The sequence below is a fragment of the Pavona decussata genome, unplaced genomic scaffold, assembly GCF_977016875.1.
Source record: "Pavona decussata unplaced genomic scaffold, jaPavDecu1.1 SCAFFOLD_56, whole genome shotgun sequence".
In the NCBI taxonomy this organism is placed as follows: domain Eukaryota; kingdom Metazoa; phylum Cnidaria; class Anthozoa; order Scleractinia; family Agariciidae; genus Pavona; species Pavona decussata.
In genome coordinates this window covers 1,242,544-1,260,371 of record NW_028145478.1, presented here as the reverse complement: position 1 = coordinate 1,260,371, position 17,828 = coordinate 1,242,544, and the positions used below count along the sequence as shown (strand labels likewise).

General features: G+C 36.5%; 1 protein-coding gene across 3 annotated transcripts in view; it reads left to right on the top strand.

Moving 5' to 3' along the window:
• LOC146480072 (PH and SEC7 domain-containing protein 1-like) overlaps positions 1 to 17,395 on the top strand; it is a 30,287-nt gene extending 12,892 nt beyond the window's left edge. For 2 of the 3 annotated variants that reach the window (XM_085110150.1, XM_085110152.1), the window contains 15 exons: positions 37 to 230; positions 3,190 to 3,248; positions 3,615 to 3,704; positions 3,778 to 3,821; positions 4,511 to 4,583; positions 6,670 to 6,699; positions 7,213 to 7,294; positions 7,818 to 7,888; positions 8,391 to 8,536; positions 9,214 to 9,306; positions 9,919 to 9,970; positions 10,376 to 10,405; positions 12,034 to 12,108; positions 12,897 to 12,932; positions 13,698 to 17,395. In XM_085110150.1, the coding sequence (XP_084966276.1) occupies positions 37 to 230; positions 3,190 to 3,248; positions 3,615 to 3,704; positions 3,778 to 3,821; positions 4,511 to 4,583; positions 6,670 to 6,699; positions 7,213 to 7,294; positions 7,818 to 7,888; positions 8,391 to 8,536; positions 9,214 to 9,306; positions 9,919 to 9,970; positions 10,376 to 10,405; positions 12,034 to 12,108; positions 12,897 to 12,932; positions 13,698 to 13,907 (1,285 nt within the window). In that variant the 3' untranslated portion in view covers positions 13,908 to 17,395. The remainder of the gene's footprint in view (positions 1 to 36; positions 231 to 3,189; positions 3,249 to 3,614; positions 3,705 to 3,777; positions 3,822 to 4,510; positions 4,584 to 6,669; positions 6,700 to 7,212; positions 7,295 to 7,817; positions 7,889 to 8,390; positions 8,537 to 9,213; positions 9,307 to 9,918; positions 9,971 to 10,375; positions 10,406 to 12,033; positions 12,109 to 12,896; positions 12,933 to 13,697) is intronic. The other variant, XM_085110151.1, reaches the window with a different exon arrangement.
• The last annotated feature ends 433 nt before the right edge of the window (positions 17,396 to 17,828 follow it).

Genomic DNA, 17,828 nt, shown 5'->3' with positions numbered 1-17,828 from the left:
AATTTCATTTACTTTTTATTTATTTGTTTTTTACAGTACTCCTTATGGAAAGTTAGTGGCCATGGAGTACCTTAAATTCTTTGACTTTAGCAATGAAAGTATTACACAATCACTGCAAAAGTTCCTCAAGGCCTTCCACTTGAGTGGGGAAACTCAGGAGAGAGAACGAATCATGATTCCTTTTTCAACAAGATATCATGAATGTAACAATCCTGACTATGGCTCAGAAGGTAACGACTTTTATTATTTCTGTTACCTTGAACAAAGCATTTAAATAATTATATTTTTTTTCTGAAACTTAGCAGTCAAAACTTTCAGATGGAAATACTTTTGGTCCTATCTATGCGTAACCACATGAGAACAAAACATAGCATATTAAATAATTTATTACCAGAAGGCCTTGGTAGCAGAAGACAAGAAATGATTCTAATAAAAAAGCACAACACTTTTAAATAATTTATTGTTATGAAATGTGGCTATTTTGTTTTAGTGAGGACGTTTGAAATTTGGCAGCCTATGGCATGATTATGCAAACTTGAGAGCTCAAGAAAATGGAACTTATGTTTTAAAAACCGTAGCTACAGTGTAAGGTAATATTCTCAGCATTGATTCAAATTTACTCATTGGAAAAAATGTGGAAGAAACTTGTTTCTTGATGAACATCAATTGAAGCATAAACAAAACATGCCACACTTTATAACAACAGTGTACACTACTATTTTGTTCCTACTCTTTTTGGCATGACCATAATGGACCTTTTTCATAAATGGCGGCTGATTTATTATTCTTTTCAATATATGTTAACCTGCTAACCTCATTTCAGAGTAAAAATTCTTTTGAATTTAGCACACGCTGACGAGGCTAGTAAGGCTAATTTTCATGAAAACAAAAGAATAATTTATCGGCCGCCATTTATGAAAAAGGTCTATTGTTTTACAAAACTTACTGTTTTGACTGACCACAGACTGTACATGTATTTAGTATTAACCAGCTTTCTAAAAGCTGCAAAATTAGTTTTGCAAAATCAGTTGTAAAAACCGAAAAACTATCAACACCACTTCCATGCTCACAAGAAATATCATAAAACCATTTAACCTAGAGAGATTAATCAGTTATTGCTATCATCATCATCATCATCATCATCATTATTATTATTACACTTACAGTATATTATGGTTGTTAATTGCTAGAATAATTAAGTGTTAAGCTGGCGCATGTAACTTTATTTGGTGCAGTACATCTTTTATATTTAGATATGCATGGTTTTTATTAAGTGTAATAGTAGATGGCTTGGATCGAGAAGTAGGCAACTTAGCAAAGGAGTGTTTATGTAGGTTTATTAAACATGTAAGGCTTTTCTCCGAAAAGTAGGTGGATCAAAATCCAGAATAGCTGGTTGTTAAATTTAGCCCACTGCTGGCACTGAATGAGAACCCTGGATATGTGTCAGATGCCTTTTGGGAGTCACACTGTCAGAGCAGAGCTCTACCCAGTTTCCTGGGACTGGTGCAGGGGTGCTATTGGTTTTGCCATTTTACAGTACTCGTGTATACACCTGGGGAGAAAGAGAGAATGATAGCATGATAGCCATTACAACTTCACGCCGATTTAAGTGTGTGCCCCAAATTTTGGAGTCGTTAAGTATTCATATATTCAAGCTATTGTTCTCTCTTTTGTGGAACAATTTCCGACAATAGAGCATGTTTCCGAAGATCGCAAAGCCTTTGAAGTAGGTGAGATATTTTATCTTTTGTTTTCGAGTTTTCTGTTGGCCTGTGGAAGCTCCCTGGGGAGGCTAGAGAAACGAGTCACCATGATCAAATCCACTCGCAACGCGCCGCTCCTGTATCGAGATTTAAAAACAACTTCCCGTCCTGCAAACGAACGAATAATCAATAAACAAATTTCGTTCGTTAAACGGATACATGGATTTGCCTATTTGTTTATCTGTCATCTTTAATGACGGCGATCTATAACAGATTCTCGCTTTTCAGCTAAAAGTGAGAGAGTCACTGAATATAAAATGTAAATAAGGTCAACTGAAAAGAGCGTGTGCCTACTTAGGCCAAAGAGCTGATGTTATTGTTTGTCAATGTGTCATTAAGTATGATCAGAATGCGACTTCCACGCTGAGTTTCCCTTTTTTTCGTCTTATTTTTGGTTTGATATTTTGGAATCTCTTCGCTAGAAGCAAGTATTTTAGAAACATAAACTTAATTACGATCGACCGCGTCTTCACTCGTAACAAACAAAGCGCAACAACATCAAATACCAGTTTGCTTACAGTGAATTACAATTGGAACTCTTTCATAGCTCCTAAAATGCTTTCTTTAGGGAATATAAATCAATGTTTTAGCTTTTTCGTAAAAAAAAGTTATCATTAAGCAGATGGTATTGATTTCCACGCGTCGGGAAGATGATGATGCCATGCACAATTTTATTTATTTAAGCATAATAACTTTGCCGCTCTCACCGCTTGGCGAAAAATATCAAAACTCGGCTTACGGTGATCAAAACACCACATTTAGGATCTCTTTTCAAAGCTCTCAAAAGACTCTTTGTTCACTGACATAAAGAACAGCTTAAAGTATTTTGCGAAGACCTTAAAACCATCAATCGTCTGCAGTGATTCCTCGGAGTTCCTATTGATAACAAGAACAAAGGAATACTCTCGCAACTTTGGTGCTCAAGGCTGCTTAATTAGACAATTGTTCCTGTCTTTTGAATTCGCTTCTTGGTCTTCCTGCAAAGTTCTCACCTTTTGCCAACCGAGTAAAAACGAACTAATTTGCATCATTCTTCGCGGCTGCCGAAGTGAATGCCCAAAGGAATAAAGAGAGCCTTCAGGCAACAAAATCCAGCGGAGTCACCCATTTCTCAATGACACACTTAAATCGGCGTGAAGTTGTAATGACATGGCACAAGATGACAAGATATGACAATATTAGATGGAAGCATCACATGACATGACAACGTAAGATAACAAGACGCGGCAACATGGCATAATATGATCAGACATAACATGACGTGAAATAACATACTGTAATAACAGACATGGCATGACATTGTGACATGATGCAGACATCAGCCCTGAACCAGTGACTGAAAGTATAGCATAGTGCTGCACTATCACAGCTATACTCCTGGTGTAAACAGGACATTTTATCAGTTGTAATATTCTATCCTCAGATGCTACACATACCCTTGTCTGTGCTGTCCTTTTGCTTAATTCTGATCTTCACAGCGAGGTAAGTTTTTAGACTTTGTTTCAAGACTTCAGGCATTCACTAGCTACTGACTTAACTTTTTATAATGTGTAAAACAATTCCGCACATGTATCTGGTAGGCCATATAATTTCTATATAATTATATATTTCTCCATGAAGCTACATGTAGTTATTGATTCAATGTTAACAGTTTCCAAAAGTCATACTGAAAAGAAGGCTCACTGATTATTCTCTTCTGCTATTCCAGCTTGGATCTGAGATGGAGGCTAGCTAATGATTCAATTAACTTATATGTAGTTTGATATTCAAGAACATAATTATACATTTGGGGCATTAGTAAATTCTTTAAGGCATTTTAAATGTGTTAAATGAATATTATTTCTGCAGAACCTTCATAAAAAGATGACTCAAGCACAGTTCATAGAAAATTTGGCAGGACTGTGTGATGGAGAAGACTTTCCTAAAGATTTACTAAAGGTATTGGAAATTTTGAACCGGGAGATAAAATAATCATTTTAAACTAAAGGTGGGTTGTACCTTACACTTGCAGACAATATATCAGGAAATCAAGACTAAACCACTGGAGGGATTTGGGTAGGTACACAATTCTTAAATCATACCTGGCAGGCCTGTCTACCTTAGGGGGTCATTGTACTGCTGCTGTCATAACTGCAGGCAGATATCTGGGTGTGTAACAAGTGAGAGGGAACATTGACATAACTTGCCAATGTTTAGCATTAATTGGACAGATTATGATGACTACTGCATCGTTGATAGATTTTTTATTAGAAAATTGGGTGCGTGATAGAGTCACATGATTATCCACTATTTTCTCAGCTGTCCCTCTTCCTCCTCCCCACCCCCTGCCGTCCCTTGTAGAAATTAATAGAATCAGCATTTGGTAAAATATTAAATTTTGACCATTCACTGAAGCACAATAGCATGTAATGCCTGTATTTGTCAAGCACAAGTCTGACTAGCTGTACACTTGTGGGCTTCAATTTCTAAACAGAATAGTAGTGCTATCTTGTGCTTGCACATGCAGACAAGGCTGAGTGGCAAAAGTCCTTAATCACGTCGTGTTTTGTAATGTACAAATATTATTGAAGCTTAAGGAGGAACAGAAAAACAGATGCAAACAGAAGTGTAAGGGGATCTGGGACATTTGTAAAAGACCACTGTTTCATTGTTACAGTGCAACTGTCCTGTACAATGAAGGGCTGTTTCAAATCAATGGTTGTATACTAAAAATGCCTACTGTAATACATCTCATTTAATTTCAGGTTTGATAGTTTTAAAGAGAAAGTGCCAACACCCACTCCCTCCAAGAGGACTTTCATATCTAACGGTTCAAAGGTAATTTGAATTAGCTAAACATACCCCTCCTTATGCGCCTCATGGCGTGGAGAGAACTAACTAACTAAACATACCCCTACTCCAGAGACTAGCTTGGTCCATCACACCATGAAGTGAGTGACAAAAAACTTCTTGACAGCTGCATGTATGTAAAGATGTGGCCCTTGCTGCCTACACATACTACTCCAGTTATGTGGCTTACTAGTGCATTTTGAAAGGACACGTTGACTTCCTTTGGCCTTTCAAACCTGCCTGGTTAGATGCAGTTTATAGCATGCTAATGAAGAAACACAGTTCTGAAAGTACTTGTCATTAGTTATAATTATATTAGAGGTGTATATTGGCTCATTTTGAATAATAATAATAATAATAATAATAATAATAATAATAATAATAATAATAATAATAATACAGTCGAACCTCCCGTAAGCGACCACCCATAATGTCAAGGATATGTGGTCACTTACGGGAGGTGGTCGCTTACCAGAGGTCAGACCACAGGGGAAGGGGAGGGGGGGGGAGGGGGGGCTAAATTTTGGGTAATTTACATATGGTAAATGCAGACACCTAACCCTTAATTGCCAGTGCTTATCGAAACCCAAAGTAAAAACTTTTCTTTAAACTGCCTGATTTAGGTGCAAACAGTAAACAGCATGTTTGCAATGTTACATTTCAAGCATAACACATCAACAACTTTGGCGTTTGTTTGTTTGTTACATAATCTAGTTGACCACAATTTTTCTCTTGGATACTACAAGGTTGAGAGAGTCATCGCCGGTCGTGCATGTACATGTATGCATGCTCTTTACAAGATAAGAGAGTTTCTTTCCTATAAGGGATTCAACCTGATTAAAGTTTATTTCAGTGTACACTATAGTGCAATGATGTATATGTTATCATTTGTTCCAATGCCGGGAGACACTTCCGGTAGCTCCGGCTGTGAGATTTTAATACGGCATCCGCTGTAATGATGTGGGCCAATATGTTACAGTCAATTTCCGCCCGTGAGAGAAACAGATTTTGTGTCAAGTGGTCGCCTACTGGAGGTTAAAAACAATTGAAAATTTTAAACAATCATCTCTAAAAGTGGTCGCTTACGGGAGGTGGTTGCCTACGAGAGGTTCCATCTATAGTGATTTGACTTGAAAACTTTTGGTATTTTGGAAAAGAGGTTGCTAATGAGAGGTGGTCGCAAAGGGAGGTTCGACTGTAATAATGATAATAATAAAATCAAACCAAGAGTCTTGTCAAATTTACTTAAAGTCTTGGAATCTTGAATTTTCCACACTGTGTCTAAAAGTCAGTGTTTGATAGCTATATTAAAATGCTTATATATGAGGCTTTAGTTTACACATTCTTGCTGTCAGATTTCAAGTCCCACGGTGTCAATCTCTTGGCAGGTCTCCAAATTACCATTATCAAAGCCCTTATAGTGGAAAACAGTGCAAAGTGGAAATTTGGCTTTGAAATCAAAATTGCCTCAGTTAGGCATACAATTTGTTATCATGTAAGGATCATAGTTCTATACTTACTGGGCCTTTCAATAACATGCGGACTCTGAAGTTCAAAACTCAACCAACCGTTTCGCTTTTCACTGCTGTCAATCACTAGTCAAGCGAACCTCTTAGAAAACAACGATGTTTGGTTCAACGGGGTCAAAAAGTCATGTTCGTGCGCTGTGATTGGCGGATTTCTATCCACTTTGTCGGTTCCTGTATTTTTTTGTGGTCAGTTTGTTGTCTCCGTAATTATGATTGACGGCAGTAAAATACACAAATTGTTAGCTGGGGATGAAGTTCAGAGTCTGTATGTTATTGAAAGGCGCAGTAGTTTCCAAACTTAAGGCTGAATTTCTCATTACAAAAAACTGTCTAAATGCCCTTGTAGCTGCTAGTCTGGTCTTACTATTTTGACTTCTATTTCCCTCCGGTAGTATTATAAACCATAGCAAATTTTATACTTTATGAAGGGGCTTACAAAGCAGCTTGTACTACACAGGCTAAAATCCTTTCATAATGATGCAGACAAAATAATCACGTTTCCTGTTTTTCCATTCTGAATGCTCTGTGTGCTGATTTATTTACAGGGAAGTTCTCTCGGAAATCCATTTGTAGAGGTTAGTGAGTTTTGTAGCTCCACATCATTATTTTTCCCTGTAGTTTTTCCTTACCTGAGTTACAGTTATATTACTATCCTAGAAAGCATTCAGTCTTGACCATTTACAGTGCGACTACTATTACTGGGGTTACTTAAAACTGGCCAATCACATCATAGTATGATACGAACAGTGAATAATTCCAAAATTTTGGGTTTTAACTGTTGCTTTCCCTCTACTCATGATTGGTTCAATCGGCTTTGGTTGAAATTCATTGTTCTTGTCCTGCAATCTGATTGGCCAGTTTTGTTTAAGTGAGCCTGGAAACAGTAGTCGCACTGAATCGAATATACATGACTGTAGATTTTCAATTCAGTGTGCTGTCTTCTGTTTTTCTTGATTTACTGGTTTTCCGTGACATCAGCAACACAAGCAAACATTAAGTGAAGTTCAGAGTCTTTTTGTTATTTAACAGTACGTTGAAATGTGATGAACAGTAGCCAAGCATAATGTGTTCACATTTTCGTCTGACAGATTCAAGCTAGTGATACTGACAAGGTCTACAAAGAAGGACTGCTATACAGAAAAGTCACCATGAGTTCAGAGGGAAAGAAAAGTGAGTCATACATGGCAGGCTAAAGCACTTGATAAATAAGACTATCGGGAGAAAGTATGGGAGTAGAGTAGGTGATTTTAGAGTCCTGAAGAATGTAGTCTCTGAAGGTTACCTGTCTCAATCAAACTGTTTGGGGCTGTCAAGATTCATCCATTTGGAAACACAACTTTCACTTTAACAATAAGCACATCCAAAATAATTATGCCATCCCTGAAAATAAACCCATTAGAATAGTGTTTGAAGAAAATTAATATAGGAAAATTAAAATATGCAGGAAAATGTATATAGGAAAATGAAAATGAAAATTTGAGTTAATTTTAATTCAAGTCTTTGCCCACGTATCAAGAACTTAACAGAAAACTTGCAGTTGAAATCCTGTTGTACTTAAGTCAGTAGACAGCTTCTTATTAAAAGACTGGAGCCAGAATACTGTGTGGTGCAAAGTAAACATGCAAACAATGTACTGTAAAACAGATTTTGAAGTATTAAATAAATAGAAATTTCTCTGTCTGGTTATCCACAGCTTCGGCTTGGAAAAGAAAGTGGATGCCATTCTATGCGACACTGAAAGGAATGATACTGTTTCTTCACAAGGTAACCCACATGATCAACTTAACTATCCACATTTAATTTAACAGGTCATATAATTATGTTACTTTATTTGTTGTTGTTTTTAACTGAGATCTCTTTGGTCTAAAACTGCTCTTAGTTTTTTATGTTACAAAATGTATTGTGTAGATAACATTGTAAGAAGGCCATATAACAAAAATTATCGATCCTGATTACTTCAATTCACTGTGTATTTATGTGTATTGTATTTGCCGCATAAGTCAAGGAGAGTTGTTGGCCATCCAGTTTTCAAATGGGAAAACAAGGTTTGGAGTACATACCAGTTTCCTGACTGTGCATAGCCAAGATGGTGGTACCTCAGAAAGCCCCTACAAAACATGCTTCAAATTTCTACCATATATCAATTTTCTTTTGTTGCGGGGACAGGATTCCCACACGTTCACAAGGTCACCAGGACAGAATCATGGTTGCATTCTGTGTAAGGAGAATACAATAAATTAAAAGCACTTGTTAATTTCATTTTCAGTCAGTTGAAGTCAGCAGTCCAGAAAATACCAGAAACTGCTTAGGGGTGCATCATTCCTTGGCCAGTCGAGCAACAGATTACATCAAGAAACCATTTGTGTTTAGATTTGTCACTTCAGACTGGAGAGAGTTCCTCTTTCAGGGAAAGTATGTGCTATCATTCTGATTCAATGAACAAAAAAATGAGAGATCTGGTAACAGAAATGTTCGATTTAGTGTACTTCCAGAAAATATTCATCCCCCCACCCCCCCCCCCCCCCACCCAAGGCAAAACATTTTAAAAAGGAAAGTAGGAAGCTAAGTCTAATTTCCAGAGGGGTACCTAGGTGATCTTTGAGAAAATTCCTTCATGGGGTAGGTATGGATATTTTTTGGAATGACAGCAACGTAATGTGTTACTAAAAGTTGTAGCCTCCACTTAAAAGTCAATCTACACTACATTCATGTACTTACAGTTGTGCAGATTTGATTGTCATTCACATGGTCAAATTTAAAGACATTTTAACAAAGATCCTCTAACATTGATTTTTCCATGAAACATTTGCTGTAGTTAAGTAACAAGTAACTCGTGTCAGAAATGCCCCCCAAAATGGGGGTCACTGACTTTGTTTCGGAGGTAAACTATGCTACCTGAAAAACCACCCAAGTTTCTAAAATTTATCAGTTTTCTTTACTCCATGTGGCTTCAGTGTCTGTTAGTCTAACTACATGTATATAGCAAATAAATCACTAGGCTGGGTCTATTGAACAAATTCATTCAACTAGTGATGACCAAGGATTGCATGGCAGATCACCGACATCTGTTATTTTGCTTGTTTTTGTAGGAATCTTCATGATATGAATGAGTGGATTGAAGCCATCAATCTTGTTGCTGCCACATACTCTTCCCCACCTTTACCTGCTCCTGTTGGTTCATGGTATGGTTTGTAAACAACTATCAATACATGGCCCTAATGGCTCACTTACGTGTAGGGACCTTTCCATTTGCCCTTTCCTCTGCTTTCTTTTCTTCTTAAACCCAAAAATCACCAAAAAAATTCACAACAGTCAACATAACATTGATCTAAATTAATGGAGGCATTTTTTGATTAGTGGAAACATCAAGATTATTCCAGAAAACTGATCTAAATGCGGGTAAAACTGGATTTAAACAGTATCCCTAAGTGGACAGTGACAATTTCACTTTATTAATCTAGCATGATGACAGAATAGTTTATTCAGGAAGCAAAACAAAATACAAGTTAATAATAACCCCTGAGAGGAGAAATCATGAGGCTATCATTATCCAAAAACAATTCTCCAACATTAAAAAAATAAAAATAAAAAAAAAATCATGTGAGATTTATTGTGTTTAATTGCAGGAAAATTTTAGAGAATGCTAATAAAATCTACTTTTGCCCATTATTTTCAAGTTATGGTTGCACAAGGGAGGAAATCTTAAATCATCTCCATGGGTGTAGAATGTATAGTTACCATTTCCCTTCTGTGCATTCTGCTAATGTTTTTTTTTGCATTTGTTGTAATTTCAGCAAAAGGTTCCAGCGTCCTGTTATGCCATTTTCCCGTACACAGCTGTCATTTGTGAGTCTTCATTTTGATCAAGTTTAACTCATGCCATTCTAGATTACTTCACTGACACACAGAGAAGTTGCTGTCTGATAGTCCTTAGTGTTTAACAGTTTTTTCTGTCAGCCTAGCCCTTTAAAATAATGGTCCTTAATATCAAGTTGAGGAGCATTAAAAGTAAAATTCAAATAATTTATTGCAGTTACATTCAAATTTAACACTAATAAATAATATTGTAACTCAAAGTGATTTCCAAATGGTACTGCTGATAAAACCAAAAATTGTTGATCACCTATTTCAGACAAGTCTCTGTCTTTTTTTGGATACTGAAAACAACTCCTGACAGCTGTATTGTGCTAGCTGTTGTGGCAAATAAAACCTACAGTAGAACTAAGTTATTTTTCCCACTGAATTCAACAGACCAAGCAACTGGAACATCATGAAAAGAAGGTGAGATTTGCTTTCCGAAGGTTTGAGGTTTCAAAGGTATTTTTGCAAGATTTTTGACTATTACGGAAAAGAAGATCTTGTGCTACATGTAATTTAATCCAAAGAGAAAATTGGGGGGAACCACACGTTTTTAGGTCCAATTTGGAAAAAAAAATGCCATACATTGTTCTGTATTTTAAAGTTTGTTAGAATTGATATTGCTTAATTATCCCTGAAAAATTTGTGGTTACCCCAAGTTTTCTTTTTGGATTTCAATAGTCCATGCTAAGATAGATCTCCTTTCCTGCAAAAAATGCCTTAATATCAGGAGACACCATCCTTAATGTGTCAGTAATGTGAATTTGGCCAGGCATAGATTGCTGGCACCTAGTTTGTTGACATAACTTGCTTACATTGTAAACCATGTAATATGGAAGGATCTTTCACTTATTTCCATCTTGAATTGTTTACCACAGTTTTTTTAATAGCAAATTTATTGTTTTAACACAAAGAAAAATAATTACAATTACAGTGCTGGCCAGAATTAAGCGAACCAAAACATACGCGTAATCGCGTCTGCTGCGGACGCGTATAGGCGTCTAAAAATCTGCAGATGCACGTCTAGTCAGACGCATTCGTATGTATGTGCTAGCTCATTGTTTTCGTATTGTTGATCTTTCATTGTTGTTTTGAATTGCCTGGGAAAAGCCTTTCAGAAGGGTTTGGCCAAACTCTGACTACACTTGCCGACTTTCTTTATTGTAGAACCGGCTCAGTGCAAGAACTCCATATTGTTGAGCGCATAGAAGGAACTTAAAAAAGAAGTTGCCGCGAGGCTTATTGTATTTTGCGAAACGAAATAATGAATAAATCTGTAGAATTGAAGATATCAAGACTGCAACGGTCAGACTTCTATGTGTGACAAGCTAAAAGAGGCCCATAAAAACGCCGGAAGTGTAGAGTTTCTAAATTTAAAGATCTGTACTTTGCGAAACGAGCTCCGCATAGACCGTGAAAGGATTTAACTTGTTTATTTCTAAACGCTATTCTTAATTATTCCTTGCCGCAATGATGATTGGGTAGGTAGTTCGAGAATTATACAGTATTTGTGGGTAAATCATATAGAATAAACAAATAAATTACGACCCGGAATAAAATCAGGAAATCCACCAAATGATTTTAAACAGACTTCGCTCCTCTAGTGCTCTTTGGTTCAGATTTGCTGACGTACCATGAACTTTCCCTCCCCTTTCTACCTCAAGCATTTACTATCTCCGGCCGCAAAATGTAATCGTTCAGTTGACTTTAAAGATCCAAGGCAATTCCGTTGGTTAAAGGCTTAGGGTTAAATAGGACACTTCAGTTTTGCAAAATTTTATTCGGGTCCAGTGTGAGCGATAAGATGGATTCCCCGAAACAAACATAAACACTGAGAGTCTACTGAGTACCGCAACGCTTGATGCATTCCTATATTTACTTACGTCACTTCATAACGGTACTTCACAACTGACAATACGATACCTGAACTACTTACAATTCGGTACTTGCACTGCTTACGGTACTTACACTGTTTACCACAGTTTGTTCATATGCCCATTTCATGGTTTTATTCAAATCAAGTGAAGCTTACACTCAAAACTTGATTTCAGAGTGCAGAGGCTGAAGAGCAACTCATTGAAAGTTTACAAAGTAAACCATCAGGTGTCGCAGTCAGAGAGCAAGAGGTAACTGACTATTAAATTTATCTGTAATGGTTAATAAAAAGCAGGCAAACGTGTAATACAGTTAGGGAAGGGAGAAGAGGTCAGCAAATCCAAGATTTTTGTTCACCTTGGTTCTTTTGTCCTGTGCTGAAGGTCACACAGAAGGGTTGGGGTGGTGGGTAAGGACAAGACATGTGCCCCTCTTTGCCAGACCTTTAATTTGATTCAACATTTTACAAAAACTGTCCATTAGCTAACTAAAGACACAATGTAGTGGCTCACATGATGCCAAAATCTCCAACACAAAAGCTGGGTCTTTTTGTGTATACACAGACACCTTGTCCAACCGCATTTTTTTAAAAAAATAATTACAAATAGATAAAGGGGGATAGTTCGTAGAGAAGCTGTCAGTGGTGCTGCATTAGTGGGGTTAGGTAGTGAAAATAAATGATTGGTTTTAGCAAATGAGTTGATAAGGAAAATGGACCATACAGAAGCTGAGTGAAGACATGCAGGAGGGTAAATTGGCCATACAAAAGCTGAGTGAAGACATGCAGTAAAGGAAAATTGGCCGTACAAAAGCTGAATGAAGACGTGCAGTAAGGGAAATTGGCCGTACAAAAGCTTGACATAATTATATGCTGTGATGATGAGCTAACGCTTGAAATGCCAGCTTTTGGTCCAACTGATGAAGGGCTAACATTTGAATCACCAGCATTTGTATCTCCTTATGGTGGCCAATTTACCTTTTCATTGGTGTTAGGACGGCTATTTGTACCCCTGCTGACACTTTGTTTATCTTGTTTTAGGAATGGCAGGAGAAGCATGAGTTTCTTGAGTATGAGGTGAGTTACAATGTAGTGAGTTGAATGTATAAAAAGATGTGAGAGTTAACGATCCAAGTGGCCCACTGCTTAACTGATGGGTAATCTACTCCCCGTGGCTTTAGTGTTAGGGCCCAGTGTTTAAGTCAACTTTCCCCAGTAACAAGTGGGTCCCTGTAGTGTAAGCTCTAGCAGCTGTGAATCACTGAGCTTATAAAGACGTAAGCTTCACATGATTAAATACCCCTGGGCAGAAAGAGTTATTTTCAAGTGAACGATCTTGGATTTAAGGATAGAATAAAACGGCAGAGATACATGTAGGGGGTATAACCATTGACCCAGCTCACCTTGTGTCTTCTGTAAAGCATGCAAAGCAGTGAACAGCTGACAAGTGTGCCATTTTAAGACCCATCAGGAACTCATCATTTTGTTAGTTCTCCTGGACAGTTTTCCACGACCCATTTATAAACATGAATTGATTCTTAATCTTTAACCTGGTGCACAACCCTCCCACCCTCCAATCAAGGTGTGATCAAAGTCTGGCACACTAAATGCTACTTTACCTCTACTAGACCTGTCTCAAAATATTAATAGGGAGAGCGGTTCAAAATCTGGGCAGAATGCCATCACTTCCTGAAAATGCCATCATTTCCTGGAAACCATCATGTGGTCCATAGTAGTTTATTTTGATTTAATCTGATATTGTAGTATGTTATTTTTTAATTTTCAATGAAACTTTAAGCTGTTATGATTTAATTCTCATGGCCTTCTTACTTCTCCTTGCAGTACAAAAGATACAAGATGTACGTGAATGTTCTGCATGGATCAAAGCTGGAGAGTAAATTACGTGACAAGCCACGCGGCTCTGGCAGGTCTGTTGAGTCTATCATGTTACAGATGAAGCGTTCTAGTTCTTTGGGTGCTTTAGATCTTACTGGTGGCTACAAAGGCAGAAATGTCAGGGAAAGCTACTTTATGGCCATTTATAAGAATTAAGGTCTTATTAGTCATACTGTAAAGTTACAAAAGATCCAAGGGTCATGACCTTGGTTTTAGCTACCTTATACGCATCACTAGCTACAAATGTGGACCACACAAGTTTGAGCTGATTCTGTACTGTACATGTGGAGTAACAAGTGCCATTTTTACTGGTTATGTGTTTCTTGCGTAGTTCGTCATGGTAGACCTCAAATTTCAGTTTTCTGTGCCCTCCACATCCTGCATTATTGTTTGCCTGGTTCGGATCTTTGAGCTCTAAAACATGTCCTGAGTGACCTCTTTCTTTCACTTTTTTGTGACCCTCTTCAAAACGTGTTTTAAGTACATACAATTTACATCTGCAATTGCATTATTTTTGTACAGTCTTGCAATTGAATAGTTACTGTCAGCAGTAATCTAGTGCTCAATCGCAGAATCATTTAGATTAGAAAATAATTTATACAAATATATTTAAGACAGATGTTCTGTCAATGGATGTTTATGCCATAGAGCAGTGTTGATTTTATTTGATTGAATCTGTGTTTCCCTTTGTGAACCTGATTTTATGTACATTGTGTACAGTCAATTTCTGTTTTGTTCTGTAATAGCCTTTTGTAGCAAAAGTAGGATTGTAATTTCAAGCCTTAAAAGTATAATTTCAATGATCAGTAATCTTGCAATAAGTTTAAAAGAAAAAATATATATATTGCATCCATTTGATATAAAAATAATTTATAAGTAAGTAAATTAATATGTCGATTAGACAAATGTTTTGCATAGAACAAGCAAAGCTTAACTTCTAAAGCTATTTGTAAATTGCATAGTTTGTAGGGAACATTTTGTTAAATTACTGCTGCTTGCTTTTTGTCATAGAATTTTCGATCAAATATTTCAGTTTCATGGCCACTTGTGGCGTTTGTGTTTTACTGGTCATGTGAGCATTTCATCCTCTGCACAAGAAGCTGGAATGAAAAAACTGTACTAACAAGAAAGAGGAAAGCATAAAATTGTTTGTTGTATATCAGCCCCGCCACTCTTGCTTATAATAAGACTTAGGTTAAGGAAGTTGGGAATTATTATGATTTTATAGCTTGTTCTCCAGCTTATTTTTGTAAACAACTCGGTTTAAATCTCATGTTTCATTTATTTACTCCTGAACTCAGAGTTTTCAAGTAACATCATAATTGTTTGAAATTCTGTGGTCTGTGCATAAACAAATAACATGTAAACCCTGGATTGAACAGAAGCTGAATAGAATTGCATTATGAGAATTTTTCCAGTCTTGAAGTTAAATGATACTTAGACCCTGTTCTGCTCTTGTTCTGGTATTGTTTTGGTTCCAGCCTTTTTGTTTTGAGGATGAATACATCCCATAACCATTTTCATACCTTTCATTAGACAAAAAAGTAAATAATATTTTTTTTGGGTTTTTTTGTATTTAAAAGTAGTAATGCTATAGAAGCCTTAGGAAAAACTGCCAGTGACCATTTTTCATAAATTTTTTGTAAGCATAAATAAAAAGTAAAAGAAATATTTACATTAAAAAAGCTGTTTTGAAAATAGAAGGAAATTTAAAGCCAGAGATGTTCATGTTTCAAAAGATGTGTGCATGTTTGTTTGTTTCCATCATGCAAAATGTCATACCCCAGCATATCAGCACACAGGAATCATGTATGCCAAAATAAACAGTGGCTGCTAAATTGCCAATTATGACAATAATATTTCTTATTCTACCAGACTTTGAAGTGTTAATGATCCTTCAGATGACAAGATCTGTGCACTGTAATGTCTGTTTCATGACTACTTGTTCTATATCCACAAACATCTTTAAAACTAATGACCTGTAGCTCCAGTTTAGCCCACTGATTCCCAAGTTTTTTTTCCCAAAAGCCGCAAGTTAGAGCCACAGATGCTTTCTATTGGCCATCATCTTGGCAAATTTCAGCCACATTGTCCAAAACATTGTTTGGGTCATCGAAAATAACATTTACTTCCAAAGTCAAGATCTTGTTGTTGAGACATGCTTGAACAGGTGGGGAATTAGATGCTGATAACTGGTCAGGCTTAAAGGAGTAACAGCTGCAACTAAAAAGTAAATGTGTAGTAGCAATGCTTGTTTAGTGCTCTAATACAGCTAAAGCCGGTCAGTAAGTAAATGGAATGCACCATTTTCATGGGGTAGCTCTACGAATTTTTCAAAATGGCATGTTCTTGAAAAATGTAATGGTGTGAATCATCACTCAACACCCTTCTTATAAATGCAGTCCTTCAATTCCACTATCAAGCAATTCACTTTTAATTTCGTATAACATAAAATGGGCCTAAGATTAATATTAGTGTATTGCAGTGAAGGATAATAATACTGCACAACTAACTACTTCTGTAACTTAACTGTCTTTCCTCTGTCTTACATATATCTATGCTCCTCTTAATCCTAGCTCAGAAGCCTGTGTCTGGTCTGATAACAATAGCATCGAAGATGCATGGCGATTCACTCTCCCTGGACAAGAAACATCCTAATTCACTCCAACAACTGAACTTTGTTACAGACACGACAGACTGCGTCTGACTGACAGACAGTCACTGGCTAAGATTTAGAATTTCAAAGGAATAAGTTGGAAAGGCTGTAAGTTTCCATTGGAGATACTTGTACTGCCAGCAAAATTATGAACTTGCCATGCACTGCCAAGGTCAGACTTTAAGACATTTACTATTTTACTGGTCCGTTAATGAAAATCCTCAAGTAAAAGTTATTGAATAGCATTTTCCTTTCATTGGTTTTGTTTTTGTGCAAAAGGACGTAATTAGATTGTCTAAACTTAGGCAGTTTTGGAGTAAAGGATGAATGCGTGGACTTCAGTTGAAAATAGTCTTATGTGAGGATTTTCAAAGAAGTGGAAAGACAGTTCAGGCAGCAGTTGGTAAATAAAATTAATGTTGACTTTGAAATAGAGCAAATCTTTAATTTGAGTGAGCCTTTAAACCTGAAAATGAGTAGTTCTCGGCTGAAATCTTCAAACACTTATCATGCCAAACTTTGCACTTAGAAGTCTCTTTGTTATTGAAATAAAGTTTCTGGTTCTTTCTTTTTGATTTGACTAATATTTCAAACTAAAACGCAATACTGAAGTTTAGCAGTGAAAAATACAAATTCAAATGCCAACAGTACCGGTAAGCAACAAAAATAGTAGTTGAGTCAAAGTCAAAGATAAGTTAAAGATAATATTTATTGGCTTTCGATTTACCAGATACAACCTCTTTGGGGAAATTCTTTTCTACATTTACATTTTTAAGGATAATTTGCAACAGAATTAACCCATCACCACAAATGTAAAGGGAAAAGAAAAGAAAAAAAAACTATCAAACTAAAATCACTGTCTAGATAAACTAAATCACTGTCGGGATAAATATTGGGCAACAACTTATTGAAATATTATGTGGCACACGTTCCAAGAAATATTTCGTACATAATGTTTATTAGAACTCATCTTGTACAGTGTTTTGTAGCTGGTAGAGGTTGAAATAAACTGCAGAAACTTGTGAAAAATTAAGACATCACTATGCTTTCTCCATAGTGATGCATGAATCTAAGGCAGTGTAAGGGAAATCACATTCTGATAGGTTTTCTATCATCAAACACTCCTTTTCGAAAAGTGATGAAACACATTAGGCAGTTTACACAAAGTCAAATACCATAAAATTAATAAATTACTGTTGTTTCCTAAAACTGCTCTAAGTCAAAAACTTGCTATTTTCAACCCTCTTCATTTTTGAAATGTGATCAACATGTTTATCACTTTCTTCCACTGCTTATTGTAAGAACTTGCAATGATTTGCAATTTTCCTTTTCCTCAGTGCCATTTCCTACATGGCTCAGTTTTTTGATAATCATTGTAAATTCCCACCCTCTCAGATGAGAATTTGCTGCAAATACAGCTG